Source organism: Xenopus laevis, chromosome 4L (assembly GCF_017654675.1).
Source record: "Xenopus laevis strain J_2021 chromosome 4L, Xenopus_laevis_v10.1, whole genome shotgun sequence".
NCBI classification, from domain to species: domain Eukaryota; kingdom Metazoa; phylum Chordata; class Amphibia; order Anura; family Pipidae; genus Xenopus; species Xenopus laevis.
The window spans coordinates 45078545-45096524 of NC_054377.1; the positions used below are offsets into that span (position 1 = coordinate 45078545).

At 40.2% G+C, this 17980-nt stretch overlaps 1 protein-coding gene across 1 annotated transcript; it reads right to left on the bottom strand.

Moving 5' to 3' along the window:
• Positions 1 to 1365: 1365 nt before the first annotated feature.
• On the bottom strand, positions 1366 to 12376 carry LOC108714033 (deoxyribodipyrimidine photo-lyase). The gene is made up of 8 exons (XM_018257875.2): positions 11989 to 12376; positions 7761 to 8655; positions 5604 to 5776; positions 5185 to 5269; positions 4283 to 4515; positions 3604 to 3798; positions 2336 to 2561; positions 1366 to 1953 (listed from the first exon to the last, which is right to left on the bottom strand). The coding sequence occupies exons 1-8, from the start codon at positions 12205 to 12207 to the stop codon at positions 1415 to 1417; spliced, it is 2565 nt and encodes an 854-aa protein (XP_018113364.1). The 5' UTR covers positions 12208 to 12376; the 3' UTR covers positions 1366 to 1414.
• Between the last annotated feature and the right edge of the window lie 5604 nt (positions 12377 to 17980).

Here is a 17980-nt window from a genome sequence, read left to right on the forward strand (position 1 = left end):
CTGAAAAAGGCTAATCACTGATGTAAGGGTCAAACCACAAAAGCTGAGAAAAGCATTCCAAACATAGGCCTATATACCATATGAATTGAGTGCCGCCAAAATTAGGGCTGCACTAACTATTTTTTTTCCAGGATAAACAAAGGGCTGTTTTTGTCCTTTAATGGGCTGGAAAACTATCACACATGTAATATGTTTGTTGATTGTGCTCAGATTTGCATGTGTAGCTTCAGTTTTTTGGCCAAAATAAAACAAATGCCCCATGAGAGGAGACTAATGTCAATGGAAACATCCTTAAAGGTATTGTTCAGTATAAAAATAAAAATGTTTCCTATATAGTTAGTCAGGCAAAAATGTAATGTATAAGGGTAGGACTACCTGGAAGTTGTTGGCGCGATCCGACGCACGTCGGATCGCGGCGAAAACATCCACGTAGTCCTACCCTAACGGCTGGAATGACTGGATGTCTAACATAATAGCCAGAACATTACTTCCTGCTTTGCAGCTCTCTTGGTTTACACTGATTGGTAACCAGGCAGTGACCAATCAGTGACTTGAGGGGGGCACATGGGTCATAACTGTTGCTTTTGAATGTGAGCTGAATGCTGAGGATCAATTGCAAACTCACTGAACAGTTATGTCCCATGTGGCCTCCCTTAAAGGAAAACTATACCCCCCAAATAATGTAGCTCTCTATAAAAAGATATTGCATAAAACAGCTCATATGTAAAACCCTGCTTCATGTAAATAAACCATTTTCATAATAATATACTTTTCTAGTAGCATGTGCCATTGGGTAATCATAAATAGAAAATTGCCATTTTAAAAAATAAGGGCCGCCCCCTGGGATCGTAGGATTCACTGTACTCACAAACATACCAAACAAACCATACATTTAGGTCACATGAGCCAATTAACAGACAGGGTTGTGTCTTTTGCTTCCACACTTCTTCCTGTTACAGTTAGAGTTGAAGTATTTCTGGTCAGGTGATCTCTGAGGCAGCACAGACACCATCACGAAATGGTGGCTCAAGGCAAGAGATGTAAAAGGGCAATATCTACTTAAATATATATTCCAGTTTGGTAAGATTCTTTAATATGCCACTTAATATGATATGAACTATCTGTTGCTTAAGTGTTAATTTTGGGGGTATAGTTTTCCTTTAAAGTCGCTGACTAACTCAGAGTTAAAGAGCTGAAAAGCAGGAAGTTATGTTAGACATTCAGTCACTCCAGCATTTATAAATTACATGTTTGGCTAACTATATTAGAATATTTTTTATTTTATTTTGCACAACCTTTCTATTTACCTAGTTTTTATTTTTACAATGAACTGTTCCTTTAACATACACAGTTTTAAATAAGGCATAAATAAAAAAATCTGTTTAGTTAAAATAAATGAAACATGATATAAATCCTAATTAGCAAGATGTAGATATGATGGAGGAATTATTGAGAAAGGGTCTTTCCTTGGTGTTCTTCGACTTTTATTCTTTGGCTCACTTGGAGCTGGAAGACCTTCCATTAACCGTGAGGTCCTCTCTGTTCTTTCATGTCTCTGTGCCCCTTCATGTATGGTGCTTGCTGTGAAGTGCTTTTCATTCATATAAGCAATGGTCTCATCACGCTTACGACTGACATATCCCTTTAGTACAGTGCTGTAAGGGTTATCCTTGGCTTCAGGCTGCAGGGTTTTATATTTGAACTCCTTACGGGTGATGACTGGCAAAAGGAATGAGCTTGTTCTGTTTCTCACCACTTCATCATCACCATTGGGTCGTCCCAAAGTAAGTGCCAACAGTTGGTCAGGAATTGGAATCATATCAGATCCTGAAACTTCATCTAAATATTCCAAATGCTTCTTCCGGACTTCAACTACATCTTTTAATGACTGTTCACGCCTTTCTTCTAAGTCTAGAACTATACGATGGGGATAGTTCTGACCAAGGATTACACCTTTTTGGGGAAAAGAAAAAAGGAGACTCCATAAAATCCCAGAATTTCTTGAATAGAAACTTGTGCGCTAAAGGTCTTGTCACAAAGCACTGCGTATCTTGACATCGCTATATAAATAAATGATGATGATGATCTGCAGCGTTGTAAATATGGTTTATTTAAAGGCAACCTAAGCCCCAGCCCCCTACTTGGTTCCTATGTCAAAACAGGGAACTAATGGACAATCCAATATACATTCATTTTCTGTTCAAAATCAGGACAAATGTGATCCAATTTTCAAACTAAAACTTTCACAAAATATTTGAAGTCACAAAATGTATGAAGTCCTATAAGCCAGTGTGGTGCATGTAAGCATAAGCTTCCATTAATAGGAGCTTCCTACCTGCTCGTCGAAGCTGAGAAGGGGCACATTTCCACGGCTTGTGAATGTATTCATCTGGTAAGCCAGCAAGTTCAGGACACCACTTCCTCACATAAGAGCCATATGGGTCACAAGTTAGTGCAGAATCTACAGGATGCATTACAAAATTCCAGTGATCCAACCCTGACATTCCCCCATTTTGCCACATCATTGCATTAATGGCCACATCCGCATCCAGCAAAGTGTCCTGAAATTCAAAAATGCAAAGGGGAACAATAGCAGAGCAATTTATATAGACTTTATGCATTTTTAAACTGTACTGGGATCCCTTTACATAACCCACTTTTAGCACACACTTATAGCCAGGTCTAATAAGGGAAAAAGGAAGCAACCTGACAAAACTGTCATGTGTTATCACTAAGCATCCAGCTTGGAATGGATACTGCAATTTGGTGCATGTGCAAAGCTCAGTGGAATGCTTAGAGAAGTAAAGCTTAACTAAAGAAGTAGGTTAGAAATGTTGTACATAATGTTTTGGGATTCTGTATCAGCCCAAGGTAACCACAGCCCTTTAGCAGGGAAGGTCTATGCCTCTGAAAACGCCCCAGTAGCTCCCCATCGTCTTTTCTGCCGATTCACTTCACATTCTCTGTCTGTGGTACTGTCACTTACGGAGCTTAGTGACTGACTCAAAATATACATCACACATAGAATATAAATGTCACAAAATAAGGCTGATTAGTAATTAGTACAGATAATTACTACATGGCAGCACAGAAACCAATGCAAAAGCAACAGAACCAGAATCTAGCCTTGTACCATCATCTTAGATTTCAGGCCAACCTTGTTTTCTGCTTGATAATTTGTGACGACCCCTAAGCTTAGCTTCTCAACAGCTGCTCAGAGCCCACTGAGCATGTGAGAGTCAGACACTTTCCAAGAGGTTTAGTTCTCCTTTAAAAGGCACTCCAGCAGTACTTTTGCTCAGCAGCAACATGGTTCACTGGGTGCTGTTGTATGACAGGGCTGTGATCTGATCTCTGAAAGAAATGTGTGGGTGGGTTTGCAGTGATGGGCTAACTAGCTTTCAGCTTATCGGACATCTGCAATTACACTAACCTAGTGTCTGATTTCATTTGATTTTTCTTTAGTGGACTGTAGTAAAAAAGTGCAACTCGATTTTTATTTGGCATTAAAAAATATTGACAAGTTCACATTAAATGCCAGGGTGATCAGTCCACTGGATCACAAGGTTTGTGATGGATTTAAAAAAAAAAAAAAACACTTACCTGGAACCATCTATAGCCATGTACCCAATGGATGTGCAGATAAGCTACCAGGAATGAGGCAACCACATGCCTTGAATAGTTGCACATCCAACCAGTAAGCCACAGTTCTCTCATTGCAGCATCAACCAGAGGATACCCCGTCAGGCCTTTCTGCCAGGCTCTTAAATGATTTAGGTCACTGCTCCAGCGCTGACTCTGAAATTAACATTTCAAGTGAAAAGAAGTTAAGAATTAACATTCACCATACTGTGATGCATTTATGGAGAACTAAAAGGAGCCTTATTTAACTTAAGAAATCATTTCCCCAGTACAAAAAGTAAAGAGAGCTCCCCCACCTGGTATAGGTTATGCTACCTATTGAGCCTTTTCTGCTTGTTTTTGTACACTTTACATCAGTGTATAACAAACAGCCTGCAGAAAGTTAAGAACAGCCTACTCATCTCCAGAGCTATAGAATTCAGTATTCTGAATGCAGTTTTCTGTTGACAGAAGCACTGGCCTGGATTATCAGTTAAGCAATTATAACATTTGGCACCCCCAGTCTGAAGGTTCATGTAAATATTTCATTGTTTTCATATCCTGCTTGGCCAAAAAACATATGAAGAAAAAGCATTAAGGAATTGTGTGAGTGAAATTCTGGCCGTGTATGTAGAAAGATTCCCTGAGAAAATATACATACTTTATATGCAGGTCTGACAGGCTCTGAAGGCATATCAGGGAACAGGAGCAGCAGCCAATAAGCTAGGTCTCTCCAAGCAAGTTTCCTAAGAAATTTCGGCACATTCTTCTTGGTAAAATAAGCTTCATGCAACACTGTGCGGGGACTAATTTGTCCAAAGTGGAGATATGGAGAGATATGGCTTGTATAAGGTTTGTCTGCACGGCCAGATTCCTTCTCATAGTGCTTCACTCCTATTCAAATAATAGAGAATTGTTATGACTGGATGAAGGCATCATAACTTCAATATGCATTCATTGTTTAGTTTAAGTAAAGGTGATATGGTAAACATTCATTACAGCACTGTTAATTATGTAAAGCTTATGTAAATTTCCTGTAAAATGGCTATATACAGAACGTATTTTTTGCCTGGAAGGGCTCCTCACACAGTTATGTCTGTTGTGCATTTATAATGAATCAAATATTTGGCCAATGGGTAATTAAGGGGGAGCCGGGCATCCAGTAGAGGGGCAGTATACCTTCTTTTCTGCATCAGTTCAATTCATTTTCTACCTCACAAGAAAAACAAATCCCTGTTGCAATCTCCCATGTTTAGCTCAAGAAATAACAAAAACGCATACATACACACAAGCGCTATTCATTGCACTCACGTTGAACAAGGGAGTCTACTTCACCCTTGAATAGCCTCTTGCAGATACCTTGTAACTCTTTCAGTGCATCAGTATTCATACCCGTGTGTTAACACACATTTGATAAACCCGTGGGCAAGGAATCTGCTGAACATTGGTCTTGAAGCTTACAATATGGCCAACATGCAAATCTACCTGCCCAAGGTCACAAAATCATGACAAGAAATATTAAACGCAGTCCAATATCTGAACTACTGAACTATAGATATTTACCATCTTCTAAAAAGTTTGATAAACATTTATAAGCTCCATCTTCGCTGAAATCCCAGGATTCCCTGATAGTCATAGCCCAGTCAATCTGTAGAAAAATAAAACAACCAAAAAAAACTTTAGATATCTTTTCTATTAATGAGTTAAATAAAATGTTGCTGTGATTGTTTTCGGTTTTGAAATGTTAAAGCCCCATTTTCTGCTTGGCAAGCTCATTATATTTTTTGACAATAAATAAAAAACAGTTTAGTCATGGATTGCGACTGGAAAAAAAAAAGAAACACACAATTTTGCAAAACCAGTCATTCTCTACATAGACAAATGTAAAGAGCACTGAATGCTGGAGTTTATATTATGAATCTTTGTATAAATCCCATTTTATGCCCTTTTAGAAGTTAGTTTAGCAAACACCCAAACCTTACCAAAGTGCCGTCTTTCCTGCTTGGCATTTTTGCTAACTTCATTTTATCCAGATCATCAGAGTCAGGCCATTTGCAAGGAGTGGGGAGGATCATGGGAGCATCTAGTGGTATTCCTATTGGTGCAGATTGGTTCCTTTTACAGCAGCTCATAAAGTGTGAAACAGAGCCAATTCCTGCAAAATAAAATAGAGAGAAATGTCATTTGCAATAGCAGAATTACTGCATAAAATTGCCAGTTTTGAACAGCTTTGTTGATTTTTTTATAGATATTACATTACTATTTTGTCTTTGGGTTCAGATTCAGTGTTTTAAACTAAACAAAAGCATTTTCAATTAATATTGTCTTAATTTGGCGGTTTGCTTTAAATCTTATAGGCCAAAAACCACATATAATAAAAGATTTGTAGGATAAAAATATTGTAGGTTGACAAACAGTATATTCTTTTCTATGTGCAGTTACTGAACTGCAGCCATGTTGTGCTAATGTATTTAGGGTAGTATGCATCCTGCAATGTTACAGAACAGTGGATTTACCTTTTATATAGTCATTTCCAAACAAACAACCCTTAATAAAAGTCTACTCATCTGTTTTGTAACTCCTTATATTTAGATTAGCATGAAATTCTGCAAATAACTGCGGGCCTTGAGAATCTATTTTAATATACATTTGCCTGCAGGGTACCAGCCTCCAGAAAGCAATGGCTCTATTTGTGGAAAAAGTTAGATTGTAGTAATAGGATTCTTAGTAAAAGGATTCTTCACTTTGCCTAGCCTATAATGAATTTGACAGGCTTTCACATATTAGCAAAAATAATCTTAATAACTTGCATCTTTAAAATAATGGGAAATGATTAGTTTTATTTTCACTGCCATGAGCTGCCAATTTCATTTTAGGAAACTGTGATGGCAGAGCGGGTGCCTTACCGGACACAAGAAAAAATGTAAGGAAAAATTTGTTATTAAAATAAAAAGAAATGTGGCCAGCTCAGGTAAAAGCAGCATGTTTGCTTCAAAAAAAAAATACTTTATATAAATTAGCTGCTGTGCAGCCATAGGGGTAGCCATTCAAGCTGAAATAAGACTATGGCACAGGCAAATGGATTTTTCACAGGAATTGAAACCCAGTATATTCTACAGATCTATCTACTATGTTAAACGTTGAAATTTCAGCTTCAATGGCTGCACCCATGGTGACACAGCGGCTTATTTATATAAACTATAGTTGTGTTTCCGAAGCAAATGCACCAGTTTTACCCAACAGTACATTTGATTTTAATTACTTTAACACGCCTTCATTTTTAGTTGTCACTGTTCCTTTAATAACACACTAGACAAATGACACGAGCAAGTGAAAGTGGAGACACTCACTTGTAAACCTGTGTGACATCACAGTTATTGCCCCTGGAAGGTTCACTGCAATAGTCTGCAGCACCAAGCAGCAGGATGGGAAAGTAAAGAGAACAAAATTAAGGCAATTTAAACAAAAATATAGAACTATTCTATCTAAACTGGATGGATTGAAGCTCTTATAGGAAATTGCACAACACTGCTTAAAGGAACAGTTCAGTTTGAAATATAATAACTATGTAAATAGGCTGTGCAAAATAAAAAATGTTTCTAATATAGTTAGTTAGCCAAAAATGTAATGTATAAAGGCTGGAGTGACTGGATGTGTAACATAATAGCCAGAACTCTACATCCTGCTTTTCAGCTCTAGAACTCTGAGTTAGTCAGCGACTTAAAGGGGGGCCACATGGTACATTTCTGTTCAGTGAGTTTGCAATTGATTCCTAGCATGCAGCTCAGATTCAAAAGCAACAGATATGACCCATGTGGCTCCCCTCAAGTCTCTGATTGGTCACTGCCTGGTAACAAGTCAGTGTAAACCAAGAGAGCTGAAAAGCAGTAAGTAGTGTTCTGGCTATAACATTACACATCCACTCACTCCAGCCTTTATACATTACATTTTTGGCCAACTAACTATATTAGAAACACGTTTTATTTTGCACAGCCTATCTATTTACCCAGTTTTTATTTTTACACAGAACAATCCCTTTAACACTTAGTAAAAAGGCATCTGCCCTTTCATGTTAGTTCGTTGTTTATTCAAATGCTGACAGTATCCTTTGAAGTGGATATACTTGTTTATGACCTCACCTCTTAGTCCAACCCCTTCTGTGCTGATGGAACCAGGTTCATAAAGACAGTACGAATGGTGTTTTTTAAACTCAACCCCATTTTTTTGTAAGTTTTCTGAAATAAAATCATCTCTCTCTTTCAACCACGGCTCATATACAGCATTCACTATGACAGTGCCTGCCCCCGTTTCATGCACAAGAGATACAAGTTCTTTTTCACAAGACTGGGCCACCCTAAAAATGACGTGGCTGCCAAACTTCTGTATGAGACTCTGGTTGAGTTCCAGTAAGGCATGGTGAAGCCAGTATTTGGTAGCCCCTCCTGTGGCCAGTGTGAAGTTCTGTCCAGTTTCCTCATTGATGCACCACAGGAAAACAGGGATGACCGGGACTCCGTGCTCAAGAGCAGAGACTAATGCTGGGTTATCATGTAAACGCAGGTCCCTCCTAAACCAAAGAAGAACTGGTTTCATTGCTACCAGGCCCCCTGATGGAGCAGACTTTGTCTTTTTTCGCCTTCTCCTGCTTTGCTTAGCCTTGCTCTCTCTTGGCACAGAAGCCTCTACATGGAAAACTTCTTCACAATCAACAGATTTTAGCACACAGTCTTCTGGCTCAGGCTGCCCATTATAACAGCTGCTTAAAGTTTTCTCCTGCCTAATAGCCTGGCACCTGTTTGTTTCCTGAGAAAGATGCATTGCAGCCACATTATGCTTTAACTTGTCAATTTCAGTTTTTGAGGAAGAAGTCTTTTCACTGTACTTATGTGAATAACATGATGATTTGGCAGCATCAGCAAAGGAAATCTTAGCAGTTGGGCTCATCTCAGAAGAAGCCGTGTCTGTCAGTTGATTTTGTTCATGCATAGACAGGGCAATAGCTAGTTCCAAGTCTGTCTCCAGGTCAGTCGGCTCCTGTACAAAAAAATAATTGCTGCTCAGTTATGATTGTTAACCACCAGTCATTACACTTATCATTTAAGCAATATAATCTTACTTAAGTAAGGGAAGCAGAAATTTAGTAAGCTGCCACTGATTTTTTCTTTAATTTGTAGGGGGCTCCCTATAGGGGGCATCTAATGCAAAAATCATCTTGCTGAAATAAAAAACTTTCTAAATATAATAAATTAGAAATTCTGTAACATTTATGAAATAATCAAATTACTCTTTACTCTCCACCTCTGAACAACCTTTCTCTTCATTTGGCCTTGATGCAGGAGGTGGAGTCAGTTTTTGATTGACAGTTTGGTCTAATACATCCTTTAGGGGGTTACACCCTTAACCTAAGTGCTCACTCTTTAAAAATAACCGGCTCTCATGAAAATCCTGTTTCTCTACGTGCAGGGTGTTTGCCACAGTCAGTTATCTGGTTACGTACCTTTTGTTTGTGCTGGAGTTGATTATTTGAGTTATTCTGCTAGGAAAGGTAGACCGTCTAAAAAATGTATTAGACCTACCTGTCAATCAAAATCTGACCCAGACCTTAGCATGAAGAGAGCATAAAGAGTGACAGGTTGTGGAGAGTGAGATACTGAAGACTAAAGCTGGCCATAGACGCAAAGATCCGATCGTACGAATCAACGTACGATCGGACTTTCCCATCTCCCAACCCTCCACTAACCATTCAGATCAAAGTCTTTACCATTCCGATCAAATAAGAACAGATCACCCAATGTTCTGCCCCTGACAGCAATCGTACGATAGTTATGTCTGACAACACTAGTGACAGTCTCCCTCTGAAAATCGTACGATCGGCAATACATGCAGAGATATTATCGGCAGGCGACAGAAATTTTCTAACCTGTCCGATCGACCAAACGGCCGATCTCCGACGGACGAAAAATGTCGGGACTCTCCACACACGGTCCGAAAATCGTACGAATCCACGATTCGTACGATCGGATCTTTGCGTCTATGGCCAGCTTTCCTTGATTAATTCTTAAACGGTACAGAATTTTGAATTGATTTTATCTAGAAAGTGTGAGATCAAAGTTATATTAAATTTTCATTTTCACATAGATCCCTTTTAATGGTTTAACACTTGTGCCGATGGGTGAGGGGGGCACTCAGAAAATGTGATTTCTGATGGCAGCCCTGGCCAGGGCGGATACAGAGGTTGCCACGTCAGTCATGCACAGCTTCTATACATTATAAGTACAAAATAAGTCATTTAAGTTGAAAGGTAGTACTTGTGCTTCCAGTCCAATATCACAGGTACGGTTTTAGTAGTATTCATTATTGAAGGCTCTTAGTCCTCTCCTGCAATTTTCCATCAGATTATCCAGCTTCCTGGCATATGACCCACACTAGCCCATGAAGTAGAAGGCATTACCTAGACATCTGTCAGCCACATCACGTTAAGGAAGAAGTACTTTACATGTGTAACAATTCATAAGTCAATATGTTGAGTGCATGTAGCCTAAAATTCATCATTTAAGGGAAGGCCAGACTCAGACAGGACAAGGTGTGATGTACATGACCCAAAAACCTAAATAGGTAGAAAGCAATACATTATATTTTAATTACTTTGATACACTTTCCGTTTTTGGTGTTACTGGTGTTTGGTTTTGAAGTTTCTGTAAACTGAGGAGTCGGAGTCAAGGAATTTATGTACCAACTGCAGAGCCCTGCTGCGCGGCATTTAAGGTGCGGCTTAATTCACATCACTACCACTAAAATATATAAAGGGTCACCTGTTTTTCTGTTTGTTCATTAAGATTCGCCTTTGAAAAGCCCACCATTTCTGCAATAATACAATTAAGTTCTCCAGGATTTGCTGAGCCATTGGCTAGCTTCCCCACACAGCCAGGAATACAAGGGATTACATTACAGTTCATATTTTTAGCTACATGCCGAGACAATCTGCAATTAGACTTCTTTGATTTTCAGTGGTATTTGCTTTCTATTATGTCTTAATAACTGGCTCTAGCACAAATCCTTTCTGTACAGAGACAGTTGTTATTTTTGAAGAGTGAGCTCTATTAGACCTAATAGTCAATCTAAATCTGACAGCCCACTCCAGTATGGAGAGAATGAAATGATATAGAAGCCAAGAAGGAGAGAGTGAAGATAAAATGAATTACCCTGGGAACTGTACAGGATTTTTAGGGGCAGATTTATCAAGGGTCGAATTTCGAAGTTAAAAATACTTCAAAATTCGACCATCAAATTAAAATACTTCGAATTCGAACTTTTTTTCATCAAATTTGGCTATTCTGCAGTCGAAGTAAAATCGAACGAACGATTAAATCCTTTGAATCAAACGATTTTTATCGTACGAACCAACGATTTTTACTTCGACTTCAAAAACTTCGAAAAATGGTCTAGACTCTAGAACAGTGATCCCCAACCAGTAGCTTGTGAGCAACATGTTGCTCTCCAACCCCTTGGATGTTGCTCTCAGGGTCCTCAAAGCACGTGATTATTTTTGAATTCCAAGCTTGAAAGCAAGTTTTAATTGCATAAAAACTAAGTATAGTGCCAAGTAGAGCCTCTTGTAGGCTGCCAGTCCACATAGGGGCTACCAAATAGCCCATCAGATCCATTATTTGGCACCCCAAGGGACTTTTTCGTGCTTGTGTTGCTCCCCAACAATTTTTATATTTGAATGTGGCTCACGGTTTAAAAAGGTTGGGGACCCCTGCTCTAGAAGGTCCCCATAGGCTGCGCTTCGGCAGATTTAATTTGGCTTAAGTACTGAAGTCAAAGTTTTTTTTTAAAGAGACAGTACTTCGATTATCGAATGGTCGAATATTCAAACTATTTTTACTTCGAATCAAATTCGAAGTTGTAGTAGCCTATTCGATGGTCGAAGTATCCAAAAAATTACTTCGAATTTCTAATTTTTTTTACTTGGAAAATTCCCTCGAATTCACTTCGACCCTTGATAAATTTGCCCCATAATGTATTCTATTTAGAACGTTTCTCATTTCAGTATCTTCAATTCTAATTAACTAGAGAGCTACAGAACAAAATGCTTTCATAATTTAAAAAAAACAGGGAGAATTAAAAGCAAACAATGCGATTTGTCTTTGAACATCTGTCTACATGAAACTGGAAGTTCAATATGAGGTTAGTAGAAGCCCTGTCCGGGCTGTCCCATAGGTATGTGTGTGTGGGGGATGTAGTTCAGCAGCAGCAAGTGGAGGGCCCTGCGTCAGAAATGTTTCCTGTCTCACATGGATATTTCTAGAAAACCTGGTGCCTATACCTTTGGCAGGCTCTGTGGGGCACAGTCAGTAGCTTTACCTTGCGGAAATAGTGAGCGTGCAGGTCCATGAGCTCCCTGTACATAGCCGGCTCCTTCTCTCTTAGGCTCTGTATGATAGCAGGCAAGTGCCAGAAAGTGCGCCTGTTGCCCAGTACGGAGAGGACCAGGCACAGGAACTCATCAGTCTGCACAATACCAGTCTCCAGCTGTCGCACAATGTCGTTAATATGTGCCCGCTCGACTGCCTCTAAATCCATGGCTGGCACCGCTAAAAAAGAAAGCTGCTCACAACTCGCCCTGTTACACAAGCACCAGCTGGAGGTTTTGTAACCACCGGCCTCTTTCCCATTTGACCAATCCGACAACTCGCACACAGCACAGGGCTGGCAGGCTGCAGACAGCAGACATGATCAATGGATTGCAGAGTGAGCAACACATCGCACTGTCTCCTGTTTTCCAGCCCAGTGCTGATTGTTAGGAGAAATACAGGGGACAGCGGGGCTACTTAAAGATCGGTTTCACTGCTCCACACAGTCAATACAAAGGGCGGGGGAAGGGGACTTGCTTGGGCTTCTCTACAGAGTCTCAAAGTACTTGAAAGTTACAAGTGTTTGCAAGCAGTGGAGGGAGGGGGTGTAAGGGAGGTGATGAGACAATACAACAATCTGGTAACATAAAAGGCAGATTTACTGCAATGATTTATTTCATTTAAAAAAAAGGGCTAACACATCAAAGAGCATGGCATTTATTTTTAGCTGATAACACCTACAGCCCCATCCCTTGTTTTTCGCGCTCATGTGCGGGACATGCTTGTTTGGTACAGGCGTTTGCGCGCACATGCGCAGTAGAGTCTTTCCTGTGCATGTCTGTAGATGCGTTCACAGGCGCATGCACCTAGAGGCGCAGTGCAGGCGCACAAGTCTAGTGCCAGGTACAATCAGGGCTGCTTCTGCCATAAGGCAAGGTGAGACCCTTGCCTCAGGCGGCAGCAAGCAGCCAGTTACAAGGGGCTGCAAAAAGCCGCCTCTTGTAACTTTAAGAGCGGAACTTCCGGGTTTTAACCCGGAAATTCGGCTCCGCTAGTGCAGAGAGTGTTATTGCGCTTAATGCACAAGCAGTACTGCCCCCTTAGACCAGCTCCAACGCTAATTTTTAAGCGCAGCAGCAGCCCCAGAATCGGCACTGGGTACAGTCTAGGGGTAGGCAGGAGAGGTAGCTGCCCAGCGCCCACAATCGATGCGCCCTAGGCAGCTGCCTCTTCTCCCTACCGCAAGTAGGCAGTTCTTCGTGCTGGAGTAGGGGGGGTTCTTCGTGCTGGAGCTGCTCTATACTTGGCTAACAGACCAAAAGGCAGGATGGTACTTCCCTACTCTGCAGATTCCGTTTCTCCCCCCCCCCCAAAAAAAAATCAGTGCAGATAAATGCTAATACGGATACAAATTCCCCTTAACTTCTTCTGCCGTGTGGTGTTCTTTACTTTATTCACTCTATTCACTTCCCCAATGTTTTGGCTGGCTCTTCTCTGTTGTCCCACTGTGACACCATTCACCCTTTCCTTCCCTTAAATAGCCATTCTGATTTTTAACCTTCAAAAAACAGGACTGCCACTATGCCATCCTGCTGTGAGTTCTGGGGTATTATACACAGAAATGACTTTGTGCCATCTTACTATGAGTTCTCGGATATTACACTTGGAATTAACTTTGTGCCATCCTGCTATGAAGGTTGGAGTATTATACACGGAAATGCCTTTGTGCCATCTTACTATGAGTTCTGGGGTATTATACACAGAATCGCCTTTGTGCCATCTTACTATGAGTTCTGGGGTATTATACACAGAATCGCCTTTGTGCCATCTTACTATGAGTTCTGGGGTATTATACACAGAATCGCCTTTGTGCCATCTGGCTGAGTTCTGGGGTATTATACATGGAATTGCCTTTGTGACATTTTGCTTCGGCTCTTTAAGCGCGTGGCCATTTTCTCACCTGTCCCGTTTTCACTCCGAAAATCTGGTCACCTTAGTATGACAGCTAATTCCAACGTCACGTCTGATCTCGCGCGACGATGGTGTCACAACAACACGTCAATAAGTGTAGTGATGCCTTTGGTCAGTGACTGAGCTTTATATTTTAGTATAACATAACCATAAGCTTCAGTAAAACAAAATAACCATGCAATGAGAGAACTGTGGCTTACTGGTTGGATGTACAACTATTCAAGGCATGTGGTTGCCTCATTCCTGGTAGCTTATCTGCACATCCATTGGGTACATGGCTATAAATGGTTCCAGGTATGTGTTTTTTTTTAAAATCCATCGCACACCTTGTGATCCAGTGGACTGATAATCCTGGCATTTAATGTGCCACACAATAATGGAGCGCTCAAACCTCGTGCATAATCCTTTCGGATCAGGTGCTCAGCAGTGATTAACCCAACCTGCCACGGGTCAGAAGAATACATAGTCCAATAACTGCAGCACTCTGATGGTTATAGTGATATTTCTGCGTTGTGATTTATTGGCTCATTTGCTTGAGTAGATAAAAAAGTGGCAATGTTTTCGGGCCTTGCAGGGCCCTTTATCAAGCCTTTATCCAATAACTGCAGCACTCTGATGGTTATAGTGATATTTCAGCGTTGTGATTTTATTGGCTCATTTGCCACTTTTTTGTCTACTCGAGCAAATGAGCCAATAAAATCACAACGCTGAAATATCACTATAACCATCAGAGTGCTGCAGTTATTGGATTATCCTGCCATTATATGTGAACTTGCCAATATTTTTTAATGCCAAATAAAAATCGAGTTGCACTTTGTTGCTACAGTCAACTAAAGAAAAATCAAATGAAATCGGACACTAGGTTAGTGTAATTGCAGATCTGTGTATGAGAGATGTCAGATAAGCTGAAGGCTAGTTAGTCCTTCGCTGCAAACTCACCCACACATTTCTTTCAGAGATCAAATCAAAGCCCTGTCATATGACAGCAACCAGTGAACCATGTTGCTGCTGAGCCAAAGTAGTGCTGGAGTGCCTTTTAAAGGAGAACTAAACCTTAAAAAAATACTGTATAGCTAAAAATGCCATATTTTATATACTGAACCAGCCTATTCAGCTTCTCAATAGCAGCAATGATCCAGGATCTAAAACTTGTCACATGGGGTCACCATCTTGAAAACCGTCTGTGACTCTCACATGCTTAGTGGGCTCTGAGCAGCTGTTGAGAGGCTAAGCTTAGCGGTCATCACAAATTATCAAGCAGAAAATGAGGTTGGTCTCTAATATAAGCTGATGCTATAAGGCTAGATTCCGGTTCTGGTGCTTTTGCACTGGTTTATGTGCTGCCATGTAGTAATTACCTGTATTAATTACTAATCAGCCTTATATTGTGATATTTCTATTCTATGTGTACTGTATATTTTGAGTCAGTCCCACAGCTCAGTAAGTGACAGCAGCACAGAACATGTGCAGTGAATCAGCAGAAAAGATGGGGGGAGGTACTGCTAAAGGGCTGTGGTTGCATTGGGCTGGTACAGAAGCCCAAAACTTTATGTACAACATTTCTAATCTACTTCTTTACTTAAGCTCTACTTCTCCTTTAAGCATTCCACATGCACCAAATTGCAGTATCCATTCCAAGCTGGATGCTTAGTGATAACACACGACAGCTTTGTCAGGTTGGTTTCTTTTCCCTTATTCTAGACCTGGCTGTGCAGTTTAAAAATGCATAAAGTCTACATGAATTGCTCTGCTATTGATGCGGATGTGGTCATTAATGCAATGATGTGGCAAAATGGGGGAATGTCAGGGTTGGATCATTGAGTTGTAATGCATCCTGTAGATCAGGGGTCCCCAACCTTTTTCACCCGTGAGCAACATTCAGATGTAAAAAGTGTTGGGGAGCAACACAAACATGAAAAATGTTCCTGGGTGGTGCCAAATAAGGGCTGTGATTGGCTATTGGTAGCCTCTATGTGGACTGGCAGCCTACAAGAGGTTCTGGTTGGCAGTACATCTGGTTTTCATGCAACCAAAACTTGCCTCCAAGCCTGGAATTAAAAAATAAGCACCTGATTTGAGGCCACTGAGAGCAACATCCAAGGGGTTGGGGAGCAACATGTTGCTTGCGAGCTACTGGTTGGGGATCACTGCTGTAGATCCTGTGACCTATATGGCTTGTATATGAGCAAGTGGTGTCCAGAGCTTGCTGGCTTTCCAGATGAATTCATTCCCAAGCCGTGGAAATGTGCCCCTTCTCAGCTTCAACGGGCAGGTAGGAAGCTCTATTTAATGGAAACATATGCTTACATGCACCCCACTGGCTTATAGGACTTCATACATTTTGTGACTTCAAATATTTTATAAAAGTTTTATTTTGAAAATTGGATCAAATTTCTCCTGATTTTGAACAGAAAATTAATGAATATTGGATTGTCCCTTAATTCCCTGTTTTGACATAGGAACTAAGTAGGGAGGTGTTGCTGGGGCTTAGGTTTCCTTTAAATAAACCATATTTACAACTTCGCTGATGTGACTACCTTTAGCGCACAAGTTTCTATGCAAGAAATTCTGGGATTTTATGAATGCTCCTTTTTCTTTTCCCCAAAAAGGTGTTATACTTGGTCAGAACTATCACCATCGTATAGTTCTAAACTTAGAAGAAAAGCCTGAACAGACCTTAAAAGATGTAGTTGATGTCCGGAAAAAGCATTTGGAATATTTAGATGAAGTTTCAGGATCTGATATGATTCCAATTCGTGACCAACTGCTGGCACTTACTTTGGGATGACCCGATGGTGATGATGAAGTGGTGAGAAACAGAACAAGGTCATTCCTTTTGCCACCATCACCAATAAGGAGTTCAAATATAAAACCCTGCAGCCTGATGCCAAGGATAACCCTTACAGCACTGTACTAAAGGGATGTCAGTCGTAAGCGTGATGAGACCATCGCTTATATGAATGAAAGGCACTTCACAGCAAGCACCATAAATGAAGGGGCACAGAGACATGAAAGAACAGAGAGAGGACCACATGGTTAATGGAAGGTCTTCCAGCTCCAAGTGTTGCAAAGAATAAAAGTCGAAGAACACCAAGGAAAGACCCTTTCCATTTATTTTAACTAAATAGTTTTTTTTATTTATGCCTTATTTAAAAACGTTGTATGTCAAAGGAACAGGTCAGCATAAAAATAAAAACTGGGTAAATAGATAGGCTGTGCGAAATAAAAAAATGTTTCTAATAAAGTTAGTTAGCCAAACATGTAATCTATAAAAGCTGGATTGACTGGATGTCTAACATAACGGAACACAACTTCCTGCTTTTCAGCTCTCTAACTCTGAGTCAGCGACTTTAAGGGAGGCTACATGGGTCATAACTGTTTAGTGAGTTTGCAATTGATCCTCAGCATTCAGGTCAGATTCAAAAGCAACAGTTATGACCCAAGTGCCCCTCTTCAAGTCACTGATTGGTCACTGATTGGTCACTGCCTGGTTACCAATCAGTGGAAACCAAGAGAGCTGCAAAGTAGTGTTCTGGCTATTATGTTAGACATCCAGTCACTCCAGTGTTTATACATTAAATTTTTGCTTGACTTAACTAACTATATTGGAAAAAATGTTTATTTTGCACAGCCTATGTATTTACCCAGTTTTTATTTTTATACTGAACTGTTCCTTTAAGAATTTTTGACTGTAAACTCCAGTCCAAGGACTGATGTGAATTATGTAGAATCTTTGGAAAGTGCTGCGCATGTGTTGGCAACAATATAAAATATATATTGGGACTCATTTATAAACAGTGGGCAAATGGGCAGTACCCCATAGCAACCAATTAGTGATTAGCTTTTTTTCAGCTGCAAGTTGAGCACTGAAAGCAATCATTTGATTGCCACGTGTTACAGCCCAGGAACAAATTTACCCACTGTATATACAATGACCCCCAATAACTACTAAAAACTATACAGTAGTATCAGTAGACCACTTATTTCCAATATTATAATGTGGAGACTGGAATGTAAGTTGCAAAAGTGCT